Source organism: Scardinius erythrophthalmus (assembly GCF_964197995.2).
Source record: "Scardinius erythrophthalmus genome assembly, chromosome: 3".
NCBI classification, from domain to species: domain Eukaryota; kingdom Metazoa; phylum Chordata; class Actinopteri; order Cypriniformes; family Leuciscidae; genus Scardinius; species Scardinius erythrophthalmus.
The window spans coordinates 19,201,401-19,216,521 of record NC_138223.1 but is presented as its reverse complement, the minus strand read 5'-3'; the positions used below and the strand labels follow the sequence as shown (position 1 = coordinate 19,216,521).

At 37.0% G+C, this 15,121-nt stretch overlaps 2 protein-coding genes across 5 annotated transcripts in view; both read right to left on the bottom strand.

Annotated features, from left to right (window-relative positions):
* tmem131l (transmembrane 131 like) overlaps positions 1–11,932 on the bottom strand; it is a 67,639-nt gene extending 55,707 nt beyond the window's left edge. Inside the window, exons 1-2 of one of the 4 annotated variants that reach the window (XM_081362076.1) lie at positions 11,474–11,932; positions 10,734–10,795 (exon numbers count right to left, since the gene is read on the bottom strand). In XM_081362076.1, the coding sequence (XP_081218202.1) occupies positions 10,734–10,795; positions 11,474–11,582 (171 nt within the window). In that variant the 5' untranslated portion in view covers positions 11,583–11,932. The remainder of the gene's footprint in view (positions 1–10,733; positions 10,796–11,473) is intronic. The other 3 variants (XM_081362075.1, XM_081362077.1, XM_081362074.1) reach the window with 3 other exon arrangements.
* Positions 11,933–13,592: 1,660 nt separating this feature from the next.
* The window catches only part of mnd1 (meiotic nuclear divisions 1 homolog), a 34,474-nt gene continuing 32,945 nt past the window's right edge, over positions 13,593–15,121 (bottom strand). Inside the window, exon 8 of the mRNA XM_081361058.1 lies at positions 13,593–14,355. Coding sequence (XP_081217184.1) covers positions 14,249–14,355 — 107 coding nt within the window. The 3' untranslated portion in view covers positions 13,593–14,248. The remainder of the gene's footprint in view (positions 14,356–15,121) is intronic.

The following is a 15,121-nucleotide window of genomic DNA, read 5'->3' as shown; positions in this document are numbered from 1 at the left end:
TTGTCATTCTCCGTGGCGCTGCCTTGTCAGCTGTCAATCAAGCTGTCAATCAAAGTTAACCACGCCCTTATTGTCATACATTTTATATCTAAATACGATCTAAACTAACGAGTTAGAAAAAAATTCACAGCCCTCATGGTTGTCAGGCACTCGGAACTAGGCATGTGCCGGTGTCACATTTTCATGCTGCGATTAATTGAGTGATCTTTTATCACGGTGTACGGTATTATCACGATATTTTAATTGCACATGAGAAATAGATGGATTGGGGGGGGGATGTAAAAAATAAAATAAAACTTGCATCACAAGGTGTAATTGTGATTGTCAAAACATTGGTAAATAAACTGAATTTTATTACGTTTAGTGACAACATGTTACAATGATTACATGGTACAATGACTGGTATACTGTTTGTATTGCTTAACACAAATTTAACGATTTCAATTCAATACTTGGGATTTGATTTAAATCTTGATTCAATATTGACTAATTTTGGATAAATATTAGGAAGGCTTCAGTAGATAGCCCACGTTATTTTTTTCTCATGAAAAAAAAATCTCACATAATGCTATGTAAGCATATAGAGCCCTATCAGCTGATATTATTAAAGGTTACATATAACTAATTAAATCAAATATAATGTGATTTTCATTATAATAACAATTATGTAATGACACAAGTAAAAATATAATAAATATGTAAAAAAAAGTGCAGTGCACATATTTAGCAAAATACTCCTCTTTATCTATTTGTTTTAATCATCTAACATGCTGCTGGTCATTAAATGGTTTAAATGTAACGTTCTGTGACACAATTGTTCTCCTGTTTCATATCATAAGTACCCTGCTCTGTCTTGTTTGACGGTCTTCGTGTCCTCTTTGCTCCGCGATTTTTCTCTGCGTGAGAAAACGGATATGTGGCGTGAGTGTGTGAAGAGTCTCGCGCTGAATGCGTCGAGTTGGCAGCTCTGCTTTTAGAAGCGGGATTGATCCGGATAGATCGGCGGCGGCCATAGACTGTAGGCGGCGGCGTTCCTCCTTCCCTCATGCTGCTTCTCCATGTGAGGACTGTTTACATTAGACTAGAAGTGCGCACTGGCCGCATGCTAATACACGTGGCGATTGTTTACATCAGAGTGCGCACGTGTTTCGCGCAGCATATACGCAGTGTCTGTTTAAGCGGTTGATGGAAATAAGCTATAATGCGCGTTCTAAAAATCTAAATTCGGATCTATTATTTTTCACGGTATTTTGAAGTGCCCGCGATAACAATATCGTGCATATTCATTACCGCGATTTATCGCATTACCGAATACCGGCACAAGTCTACTCGGAACCTATCGAAAAATACAATAAAAGTCCATGGGACCAACCTGTAAAATCATGAATTTATGCTGTGAAAACGGACATTTTAACATGGGGGCTATGGACATTTGCTCCCTTTTGGGACCTCGCCCTAGCGGATTTTTGATGTATTGCAGTTTTTCGCACTTCCGGGTAGGCTTCATTTTTCAGATCAGAATGTTGCCGCTTGATTTAACCACGATTTGAAGAGCGGCCTTCAAACCATGCTATTATAGTATCATTCAGATACTACTATTCTACATTTTATTAATAGTTAGAATTAGTTTTTATCTTTATAATTTCTGTTTTCATTTGTTAAAGTTTTACAACTTGTTTTTTTTTTGTGGTCATTTTTATAATTTTTTTAACATGTCTACATGGTTTTACTATGTCATTTTTTATTTCAGTTTTAGTTATTTTAGTACTAGTGGTGGAACAGATCACATTAAGTTTTTAGAGTCATTTTTCGGATCAGCAAAAAGTTCAAACAATTAAAGGTGGTATCAGCTATTTCAGGCCCAAACATAAATGATCACATTCATCTAATATTTCGCTAGCTGCACGCCCCATAAGCATGCTGTCAAAAAAACGCGTCTCTCTAGGTAGCCTAGGCTCTGAGATCTGCATACAAAAACAGTTGGTATCAACATCACTCAAAACCAAAATAAATAGTGTTCCAACCAATCATCGACAGGGGCGGGTGTTGTGAGGTTTTGCGCTCGTGCACGGCTGCACGCGAAAACCTCACAACACCCGCCCCTGTCGGTGATTGGTTGGAACACTATTTGTTTGGGTTTTGATTATTTGGCCAAACAGACTGAAAACAGCTGTTTTTGTGTGCAGATCTCAGAGCCTAGGCTACCTAGAGAGACGCGTTTTTTTGACAGCATGCTTATGGGGCGTACAGCTAGAGAAATATTAGATGAATGTGATCATTTATGTTTGGGCCTGAAATCGCTGATACCACCTTTAAAGACAAGTAAACTGGGCCTGAAATCGCTGATACCACCTTTAAAGACAAGTAAACTAAACTTTTTTTTCAAAGTAAAAAAAAAGAAAAGAAAAAAGAAGACTAATTGACCGTTCGCAAAAGCCACGCCCCCTAGTTATTGTTACTACGCCCGTCAAACAATTGAGAACCAGACACATAGCCATGGCTGGGTTGAGCTTTTTTACAGCTCCATACCTATTGGTATATATAAGTGATTGGTTTTGGAGTAATGCAGCAGACATATCCTCCTCCTCAAGTAGCCTACAGTTTCCCCACCTCTCAAATTTAACCTTTCATCATCGCATATGTTCTACGTGTCTTTAAACATTTCATACTGCAACGCTGATTTCACGCAGCCGTTATTTTGAAATCGAAAGCGAGGCTCCGGTGGGAAGAAAACCGGAAGTGTCGCCTTTAATCATAGGAGAGTCTTGAATGCGATGGCGTATTGTTGTGTTTAATGATGTTGTGTCAATTCTAAAACTGTACATATATTTCTTTCATAATTTAGACTATATACAGTGAAATTCATTTATAAATATATATATATTTTTTTATATAATTCATAAAGTAAAAAAAATAAGCAGGAATGAACTATATACATATCCTATATTGGATATTAACATCCAATAGTGTAAATCGTGGCAGCAGCTTCAGGTTGGTAGTCCAAAGGCATTGTTGTTTATCTTTACTTCTGGGGTTTTTCCCACCGGAGCCTCACTTTCGATTTCAAAATGGCGGCTGCGTGAAATCAGTGTAATACGCTTTGGACGCGCGAATGGATTCTAAGCGTCGAACTAGACACGATTCACGCGAATTTAACGCTCTATTAACGTTTGGTGTGAATGCAGCAAAATGAACAGGCTCCGATGTCAAGATTGCAGTGCTGGAATGTGTGTGTGTGTGTGTGTGTGTCAGAGAGAGAGAGGCACGGGCGCGATCGAAACAGTGGAAACATAAAAACATACTCCGTCATTTTGTTCATAGGACATCATTGAAACTGCAAAGTGTTTTAAGAGTAAGAGTACTTAAACTACTTATTGATAATTGATATGCTAAGTTAGCTCGCTAGCTTTACTTACCTAGAGCAGACATATGTAACGTTATGCTTATTAATCTTCGAGGCATTTAGCTGTGAGTGAGGTCTCCCACACTGCTTAATCCATTGTGGGCATCTTTCCGCTTGGGTCTTGGGCTTTGGAAAGGCTAAAAAACGACCCCTCCCTCTAAACGTTTGGGGTACCTGGTGTAATAATATTGATCGTTTCACCATCTTGCTGAAATCGCAATGTTTGATGGGGGTCCTTCTCCTTAGTTACAGTTGCTGAGCTAGGATTGGACGAGGACCGTTCGAGGGCGGGGTTTTGCGAACAAGCATACCAGAGCCAAGCATACATACAACCGGCGTAGCGTCATAGAACGTCTCTGAAAAGGTTCACGCCCACTTTTAGGGGAAAACAAACCGGCGAGTGCCATACACAGTATCGGATTGAGGACGTGTACTAACCCTTACAAACATGTAATTTGTATTTAAACATTTTTTTTTTCACACAGTAGGCTACCCCTATTATGTATTTGTATTTAATTAAATTTGTCCACACAGTATTTTGTATTTTTTAATTTATTTTAAATACATTTCCATGTATTTATGCCCATCTCTGCCTGCCATCATTATCAATATCTTGCTGTTATGGAAATATCATGAATTACGGATGATGCTATCGAAAAATAAATCAGGCTAGTTGTATGGCTGGACAGAAAAGTGCACTCAGTAGCTACTTTAAATTTAAAGACATAATATTATACATTTAAAGATGTTTACTTCTTAAAACCGAAGTAAAATCATTCACTGGCTTCCTGGGGCCTCATTTATAAAACTTTGCGTAGGATTTGCGTCAGAAGTGGCGTACGGATGAAATATAGGACGTGCGTACGCACAGAAATATTCGGATTTATAAAACCGTGCGCACGCACATCCGACGCAGTTTTCCCTTAATAAATCAGGCCATCCTTAAAAATATTCTTGTTTGCCGTAACCCGACCGACCCTGTCAATTTAGTACCGACCCAATTATTTATTTATTTTCCCTTTTAGTCCGACCGACTTGCCGGTTGTAAACTTGCGTTAAGACCGACCAATTTTTTTTTAACTCTTCAAACAACTAATACAAATGCAATAAAATAATATTAGTTATTAAGTATTGTGAATATAAATTGCTTAGACATACATACAAACATAAGCTACGTTCTTTCTTTTAAATAAAAACTCGTGGCGCGTCATTATGTTTACACCAGGTTTACGCATGTCACACTACGGCCTGCAGGCTAAGATCGCTCCGTTTCATTCACTGTCAATGGTTCGCGCTTGGTAATGATGGCTGCGGCTTTACTCTAAAGATTATTTCATTTTTATATGTTGTTGAATATGGTTTATTAAAAAATAAACATGTGAAAGCGTGTTATATAGGCTACATGTCATGTTTTAGTCAGTAATGACGACGCTACTGCAACACGCATCGCCGCAGATGAGAAGCTAAGCATCAACGTGCTATCGCAAATCAAAGTGAAAGTAAGTCGCAGACGCTTAACACACGATCATCTTTATTAAATGTAAAGAAACGAAATGATCTTACCAGGGCTGTTTCCGCTTTCTCTTATTGCGGGCTTTGATTCAGAAATTTTAGCTGTTGACCAATAAAATAATAACTGTTGCTTTCGGTGCACTGCATTAAATCTGCATATAGCGGAAATTGAAGATCGGTTATATCCGCAAAAAAACAACAACACACATCTATGTAACCAGGTGTAAATAATTGAATCGTTTTGATCAATCAGATTGCAATCCGATCTGAGAAAACGCAAAGTGGCCTGGTGTAAACAGCCCCTAGACATCGGTGAAAAATGTTCTCTCAAGACCCCCCCGACCCCGATTTTTTTTTTATTATTAAAAAAATATACTTTTTTATATTATTTTTTATATATATAAAAAAATAAAGACCTACCTACCGACCCTTTTTTTCTTTTTTTTTGCTGTTACTGCAAACCAAAATATTTTTAAGGATGGCCTCACAATCAATTCTAAATATAGCGCAGCTTTTGCGGCTTTATGTCACGCCCATAGTTGCCCATAAATAGTCCGTGAAACGCCCAAAAGTTAATATTAATTGACGATGAATATTAACTTTTGGGCGTTTCACGGACCATTTATGGGCAACTATGGGCGTGATCGATTGAGAAATCATGGCAAACACAGAGAGGAAAACCAAGAAACGTAACTTCACTCAATGTGAAGTAGAAATTATCGTTGGCGAGGTGGAAAAGAGAAGTAAAATGTTGTTTGGAGGGCACAGTGTGGGCATTACTAATGCCAAAAAGGCACTTGAGTGGCAAAAGGTTGCAGACGCCGATAATGCTGCAGCCTCACAACCTCGGACCGTGGCCGAAATAAAAAAGAAATGGTCGGACATCAAAGTCGTCGGACAAAAAAAAAAAAAAGAGTCTAGTGCTCCATCGCCAGAGTGTGTCTGCCACGGGTGGAGGAAAAGGGATACGGGAGCATTTTATTACCATCCATTTGATTGCGTCTGACAAGCTACGAGGATGAAATGCATAACATGCCAATATTATTGCAGAACATATTTCACTTTTCTTTTTGCAAATATGTGTTAATTTGCATTTCTGCTGTAATTTTCGTTTGATTTTGTTTGTTTTAGACTGCAGATCGATCAAACGGGTGTTCGTGGCTGTTAATTGTAGCCTAAGACTTTCTTTGTGAAGTCTTCGTGTTATTTATGAGAGGCAGTATTGACATTTCTTTTACACAACGGTCTACAGTTTCACACACTTTCACGTGTTTCTTCCATCTGCCAACGGTGTCGCCATTTCTCATTTCACCCGTTTTTGTGCGTACGCCTGGGTCAGAGTATGCGAGAAGGACCGCACATTTTCCCGTCAAGTTTGCTTTTTATAAATACCAATTATTACGTAGAGAGCTGCGTACACCTTCTTTTGTGCGTACGCAACGTTTATAAATGAGGCCCCTGGTCACTTGATGAGGTACGTGTAAATGTCCGGGTAAGACACTTCTGGCCACTGGGTGGGGTTGTTAGACCAATTTGACGCTGGTAGGGACATGTTTTTAAGTTGCCCAAATTAAGTTTATAAATGTATCGTTCACGCTCTATGGAAGGCAGGGTGGACATATAATTACTCGACATATTTCATCTAAGTGATTTCTGAAGTTATACACGTCAGCCGGCTGTGTACGGACGTTGTTTTGTGCCGCTATTTTGTATTGAAGTCTATGGGAACTCTGGTTTGTTTTCCCCCAAAAAGGGGCGGTTACGAAATTTACAGTTAAGTTCCCGGATGTGCCGGTTGTATGTATAGATAAATACAATATAACCAAGTTAGAAATAAAGTAGGGTCTAAAAGTAGTATTCAGGTATAGAAATGTAACAATTAAACAAAATAAAACTGCATCGTGTTCACTGAATTAAATAGAGATTAATCTATGTTAAAGCTGTTTTTTGTTGTTTGATTAACATTAAAGACATTTACTGTATATTATAGGCTGCTGTCACTTTAAGACTGAATGCACGGATCAAATATAATGATACACATTCTATTTCTCTCTCAACTGTTTGCGTTCATTTAAGACATAACCGACAGTGTTTACGAGAATACTAGCCAAGACAAGTATTTTGACATAATTCTGTTTGTGTGTCCGTTCAAGCGCAAACACAAGAAGATGCGAAAGAGGAATCAGTTCGCTAAAACGCACCACTCTGTGTGCGTGAGCTTCGGATGTTGTTTTAACGCAGAAAGACGTTATACACCTTTTTTCAAGTTCAAATCCTCCGATAATCCAGTGTTAATCTTCTAACTCTCCTGACTGCTTTCGGACAAAAATGGAGGATTATGATTGGTCAGATCGCCTGTCAATCACCCTGCGACTGGTGAATTGAGGCGAATTTAAAAGTGAAAGTAAAATGCACACTGCAGCACCAGCTTTTTAATAGCGATGTAAAAACTTTTTTTTTTAAATATTTGTTTAATAGCTTTAAAAATCTAAAATATTTGTTTAATAGCATCTTTTTATTTAGAACTATTAATAAAGGCCAGTATCACCAGTGCCAACACAGCTACTGAATTTTTTTTTCTCAATTTCAGGGGATGAATGGAGTAATTTTAGCCATTCAACAAAATTTTTTTACATACCAGTGAAATTTAAAAATAAACAAATTACAAGCAATAGTGCAAATGAATACAAAAGAAAAAAAAGATACAAAATAAATTAAAAAGTGCTTTTAAGATTTTCACTTTCGTATATAAATTGAAAGTAGTATTTTTGTGGATTTTTCAAAAAATTATATTTCTATAACTTTTTTTTTAACTTTACTTTTTAAAAGTTTTTTCACCTCAACAATAATCTGTCAAGCGTCTTCTTTAAAAAGAGACCAAACTTAAAGGTGCATTGCGTAATATTTAGGAGGATCTGTTGACAGAAATGCAATATCATATACATAACTATGTTTTCAGTGGTGTATAAAGACCTTAAAGGGATACTTCACCGTTTTTTCATATTAAATTATGTTATTCCCTTAACTAAGATGAGTTGATACATACCTCTCTCGTCTCAGTGCGTGCAATCAATCGCTCTGGCGCGCGGCGACACTTTGATAGCACTTAGCTTAGCTCAGTTCATTCATTAGGATCCAAACAGAGATGAAGCTAGAAGCGACCAAACACCTCCACGTTTTCCCTATTTAAATACAGTTACACGACCAAGTATGGTCTTTTCTAAGTGGGTAAAAAGGATAACTATAATGTATGGCGGAATAGCACTTGAAGTTGGAAGCACTTCGGCTCGGCGCAGTAAAAAGTCACGCTTGAAAAATCCTCTCCCTCTCACTTCTGTCATTAGAACCAACGTGACTTTTTAGTGCGCCGAGTCGCCAAATTCTATCTACATACACCGCTGGTCCCCTTACATTGAAATGCGCCGACATGTTTCTACAGTAGCCCTAAACGGACAAACGTGTTTCGTCACTATGTTGTTCTTCGTGCAAAGAAGCTAGCTAAAGTCAGCGAATAAAACAGACAATGATGAACAAGTAACAATAATATTTGCAAAAACATATCGTTTTACTGAATAATTAGGTAAACCTAATTTCTTAATTTATCTTTGTAAAGAAACCTCATTGCTTAACTGGCTACTCTCTGCTGTCTCAGACGACGACATCTTTTCCTGTCGGCCACCGCAACTTCTGCTGGTTGCAATTCGCAACTTCACCATTAGATGCCGCTAAAAATTACACAGTGCACCTTTAATTCAGTGCTCTAAAGCATTCAAGATTTCAACAGTTTAAATTGGATATTTCATTTTCAGGTCAATGATCAAAAAACGCATAAATGGATTATAAGTAGGCCTACTAATTTGGTACTATAAAATCCCCCCAAAATACTAAATATTAAATAAAAAACATTATCAAACTACAACACACTACATTAATTTTATTGAAATAGAAAATAAATTCTATCGTTTTTAACCGGCACACGAGAAACACCAGGCTGTGCTAACGAGGATATTTTTCAAAACATAATTTTTACATCATTTTGTGTTTTTGTCCATTCAAGCATGATAAGACGCAAAAGAGAACTCAAATCCCATCCTCGGTCAGCTGCTCTCTCTCGCTTTCCGGGGCTGGTGAGTGTTCATACTGTGGCGCTGCAGGATGCCATGAAAAAAAACTGATTTTGATTTAGCCTAATTATATTTTTTACACATTGAATATCACAGAAATGAACACGCTATTTTTGACAGCCCTACTACATACAGATTACATTCAGTACAGATTGATATAACATTGCATCCAGCTCCACTAGTACTGTCAAGACAACAAACTAAGCCCCTTTAAACAAATCGAGAACGATACATTTATTTTTCCATCCACTTTGATTGTAGCCATTCTCAAGCCATAAGACAGGTCTCTTGCGTAACTGTTAACCACAAAAATGGCAAATTGTCTGTCAACCTGAAGCAGCAACAGTCTCTGTGCATGTTTGTGTGGCTTTAGCTTCCTGCCCCAAAGGAAACATGATAAAAATATCTTTATCAAACTTTAATCAGTCTCGTGTGCCTGATCGTGACAAAATAAAATCCATCACCACTAGAAACAGCACACTTTTATAACTATACCAGGTGTTGGGCTCAAATGCCAATGGTGTCATGTTTTGCATATAGCCTAGCTCTATTAGCAATATGTTCAGTATATTAATATTTAATCATACAACATGCATTACCTCTTCTGCACAGCACAGCAACTCTTCTGTACATGTTATTCTGTCAAATGTTTTTCTACAGGCCTAGATATATTATTTCATTAGTCTGTCTAACTACTATATTATTATTCCTCTGTGAACAGGAAGGAAGCATCTAGCAAATGCAAAGATCATACCTGGCAATTAAACTTACTTTCTAATAACTTTTTTAATCACAGGGAGGGAAAGTATGGCGTTTTATTGCATCTCATACAACCGGCTTAACCACAATTTGAAGTGCGGATCTCAGAAATCTTATTTGAGTATCATTTAGACACTATTGCAGTTTTTATTCATATTTTCCATTAGTTTTTACTTGCATATTTTCCATTTTCTTTTTAAGTTTTAGCAACTTTTTTGTGTGTTTTGTCATTGTTATTATTTTTGCTTTAAAACTTAAATAAAAAATGCACCGAAATGAAAATTCTGGGCCAAAACCCGAAAATGGCATCATTTTTGGTGTCCTTTAAACAATATGTCTACAGTTTTTATTAATTTCTACTTCAGTTTTAGTTTGTTATTTTAGTATATGGTTTTAATTAGCTATAATATAACTTCACCCAAATAAAAGTCAAATAGGCATGAGGGCGAGTAAATGACAACATTTTAATTTCTGAGTGAACTATACCTTTACAAATTCCATTTAGGACTAATCACTTTAAATTCACATAATGGATTTCGTACTACATATGCTGCAGGAATTAATGTTTGTTTGTTATTTGAGACGAAAACATGAGACTGTGCAAAAATGTATATTATGTTCTTTCAGGATCCTAGAGTCCTTACAGAAAGATGCCTCCCAGTTCCCGCCTCCACATGGAAACGCATTTCACCAAGCTAAATAAACCATCGCATTGCCCATATAAGCACTGCAAAAATCAATAGATACTCAATCATATTGAAAATGAAAAAAGAAAGTTATTTGGAAAACATTTTTTGCCACCTTTGCAAATGTAACAACAGCACATTGCACCATGTCTCGCACGTGCTTTCGGCTCACAATGAAGTGAAGTTGCACTGTAATAAAAACGTCCAGATTATGACGTCATTTTTATTTTTTTTAACCAGCTCACATACCTGCGATGGCGTGAAGAAGTCTGCGTCCTCCTGCCAAACCACGCTGGGCATCTGAGTCAGAGCTTCAGAGAGAAAGAATAACAAACATAATATAGAACATAAAGCGAGCAGATCAACAAACACCAGGCCAATTAACTAATGTTACTGTATCTACACAAAAAATACAGGAAATCCGAAAATGACACTAGTGCTCGTCTTATCTAATGTTTGGTGTGCAGTAGTTGAACAGTAAGCAGTATATGAACTGGCGTGGATGACAAAAGGCGTGCAATTGAACGGACAAGCTATTTTTGTCCAGAGCTCACACCATGACAACAATCCACATAACCTTACATGCCGCTGGAAACACGTTTAAATGTGCATTAATACTGTTCGTAGCTTGTGTTTTCCTCTGCGAACATCGAATATACTAGTTCCCATATAGACTGCACTGAATATCAGCTGTATGCAGATATATGAGCTTTGTAGCATTTCGCATTAACACAGGAAATCGAACAAAACCCCAAAAACGCTTAAGCAGTCTGTCTTCAGATTCGAATCAAAAGATAAACCCTTATGCAGATAGACAGACGAATGAAACTAGAATAAAATAGATCAGCTTTCGGGTGAATACTGTGTCCTTATAGCATAACGAGTGCACTTGAATACTTGTCAAATCAGCCCTCGGCAGTTCCTCCGACATTTTCACACTCGCGTTGCATTCGTGAACAAACTAAATAAGGCGAATCTGTCTCCCTCACCTTGAAACTGAGCTTCTCCGTGTTGAATGTACGGCAATAACAGCTGTAGGAGTCGCAGAAGCACATTAATCCATGTTTTTCTGTGTGTGAAGTCCCTTTGGCTCGCCATGCTGGCTGTGTTGAGCTCCCTGGCTTGGCTTCACTTCTTTCTCTTTCTCTCACTCACCCTCCCTCCTTTCTCAGCAGTACCTATGCGAGTGTGAGAGTGTCGCCCACTACAGCCAGACAAGCCATCTACACTCTACAGACCACAGAGACAAACGCAAACAAACAAGTTTTCCGTTGGATTTAGAATTTTCTGAAAAATAACTGTCATGTTCACACTGCCCCAACAGACACAGACAAACGCTGATTGAACATATTCAGTCGGGGGAAAACAAACCCCGACCAATAACAACGCCAACAGGGCACACTGACAGTTGACCGACTGTGTTGTCCGGTTCGTGAACGAATCGTTCTTTTTTGAACCGGTTCTTTTTAGTGAACCGGTCGAACCAGGACACTGCATCGGACTGAATGGCTGATGATCCACAAAGTTTCGGATATGCCTGACAGTCCCTCTGAGCTCTGACTCTAAATAAACCAAATATGATAATATTATTATTATTATACTAAAACATTATTTTCAGGAAGAGCTAATTTAATTTCTAAGTAAGTTGATATTTGACGTAAACACTAGCCGACGTTTTAAAGGGTGCAAAGTAAACGTTTATAATGTGTTAATCATAGGCTATATTCAGGTTCCGTTTCAGCAGTTCTCAGCTCAGCGCACGTATACTGCTACAGCAGTTCTCTGATCACCAGTACAGAACCGAGAACTGTTTCTTTCGGACACGTTCGATACAGAGAACCGATGAGCTGGAGATACTGAGCATGCGCGATGGCACCGTCTCTGAACCGAACTTTCTTTCGGCCAACTGCATGCAGTGCTTCTGATACATTGAGCTCAGGTGAACCGGGGACTTAAATGAGGGGCCGAATGCGGCGAAATGTAAGTTTATTTAATAACAAATAAAATAAAATGTATGAAGACCAGTTTATTCACTTTATAGGCTATTGTTTAGACATGCAAAACATCTGCGTTTGCACATCGCCTGTACAGGGTTCATTTGCAAAGCGTAAATGTAAGAAACTTATCCAAGATGATTATGACGAGGTTATGATTACAATGAATTTATCTGAATTCATTTTTATCCGCCTGCATGATAGAATTGACGTCATTACGTGAGGACGTTAAAGAACTGGTGAACCGTTTTTTTGAACCGGTTCATTAAAACGAAATGTCCGAAAGAACCGGTTCGCGGAAAAGAACCGGACTTCACACCACTCGCATCGATAGAAGTGTAGATGTGGAGAAATGTTACACTTATACTGTTTAGATCACATTGCTATATTTCTAGAACATTCACAAATAAATGGAAGTTCAATTAACCCTTGAGATATCCAATATTTTGGTCATTGTTTGGTCATTATGGAAGCCAATTTCCATCACACATAAAAAAAACAAAAAAAAACATGCTTTTGTAAATTATAATTATGACTTAAAGTCTAAATTATGACAGTCATATGATGAAAATTCTAAAGTCACATTTATGTCAAAGTCAAAATTGTAATGTCAAAATATCAATTACTCAAGATTTGTGCCTTGGTTTCCTGTTTAAATGTACTTGATTATGGATTAATAAAACTTGTTTAAAAATATAAACCCTTAAAACATCCAATATTTTTGTCATTGAAAAAAAAAAATAAAAAAATACACATTAAACTATGTACATGCATTTTTGAAGCATTCCTTTCAATCGATTGCAATCAATCAATTTTTTTTCCCCACCAATTTAACTAATCTACTAAAGCTTTTTATGGACCTTGTTTTTGTGTAAAATTGTTCTATTAACAATGTATTGATTAATAGACGTTATTTTAAATGATTACAACTATTCAGGAAACACTCATATTTTAAAACTGTACTTCATCACAACATTACTGTTGAAATGAACAAGCATTAATTATTTTCAACAAACTTAGAACCTAATGGTACAGGTATCAATATATGTGTGTGTGTGGTGTTTTCATGCATTTAAATGTAGTTATGATGTTGCAAATTGATAGGACATTACAAAATGTGCTTAAACGTGCATTTATTAGCCATTGACCATTTTTCATATTTACAGCATACAAAAATGTGCCCTTTGAAAAAGTGGCCACTAATAAAACCAAAATGCAAACAAAAAATCATCTGAATTGAATTAGCAAGAATACTTTATACAGAAACATGCATGCTTTCGCTATTAGAGTTTTTTTCATAAACAATTTTACCTTACTTCAAACTAACTTTAACCTGTGATTAATTTCCTTGAATTGACCTTTGATGTGCACCTCCATTCATTATCCTAGCACCAGTGAAGCTCAGTTTCTCTATCAACACAAGTCCAAACAGTCAGTATGGTTATCGGGTGCATCTCTGAGCAGCCAAGGGTTGACACAACACCTTCTCCGCTTACACACCGGGAGCATTTTTACCATTGTTTATCCATTTATGCTGACAAATCAATCTTGAAGTTTGCCTTAGACTAGACAAGGTTCAAATTTCAAGGGTGGGGCACTCCTGAGAATTTACACCGCACTCTTCGCAATGTATATAGCTCACAGCTTTGTCTCGAACATGCAGAACCGAGAACAAAATGTAAAACAAACTGATGTAAGTGAATAAAGCTTGATTGTGCAGTGTTGAACAAATCAAACAATCACTAGATCCAAGAGGCTGGGAATTTTTGGTCAATTAATATAGTCAAAGTCCTCTGGTATTCCAAAAGCTTTGTCCAAGTGGGTGTTCTCGAAGCCAAACTTCTTCTTTGCCCAGGATTTGATTGCAAAAACATTATCTGGAAAAGAATGAATGTGAAACATGACACACACATATGACACAAAAACCAATTCAGATGAATTATGAATACTATTCATCTTAGTTATTGTGCAACAAACCCAGCCCTTTTCACAGACTGTGATGACGCATTTCCAAATCTACAACAGTTTTTCATATTTTAATAATAAAAAAAATGTAATATACATTTATAATGCTATGCTTTGTGTTTTAATTAAAAATTAATTAATGCTCACAATGCATTAATGTATTAGAATCGTTTTTTATACAACGGCTGAGGGAGTGACATCTTTCTCTCTTCTGACTTGCTGTAATCAATCTCTCAATATTTTTTTCCATCTTTTCGAAAGTCATGGCAACGCTATCACAGAGTTTTTCCTTTTGCTATTGGAGCAAATGGGAATACAAAAATTATGTTTGCTATATTTGTTGTCTCGCATTTACCACTATAGAAGTTTACACAATTATAACGACATCCGGTTCTGATAACCCTGGGAATGTGAAAAGGGTCCACTGTGCAATCAGCAAGACAGTTAAGTGTAATTATACATTTGAAGAGAACAGGCACTGATTTTGTCTTTTAATACACAGATTTTACATTTCAATAAGAAGTTGCTTTCACTATTTGAAATGCTCATAATTCAGTTAAAGCATCTATTGCATTACATCTACTGATATTATCAGGTTTGTTTTAGGGATAAGCTAACAGTAAATCATTTCCGCATACAAACCATTTCATCTATGAGATCACTCAGTAATATAGTAAA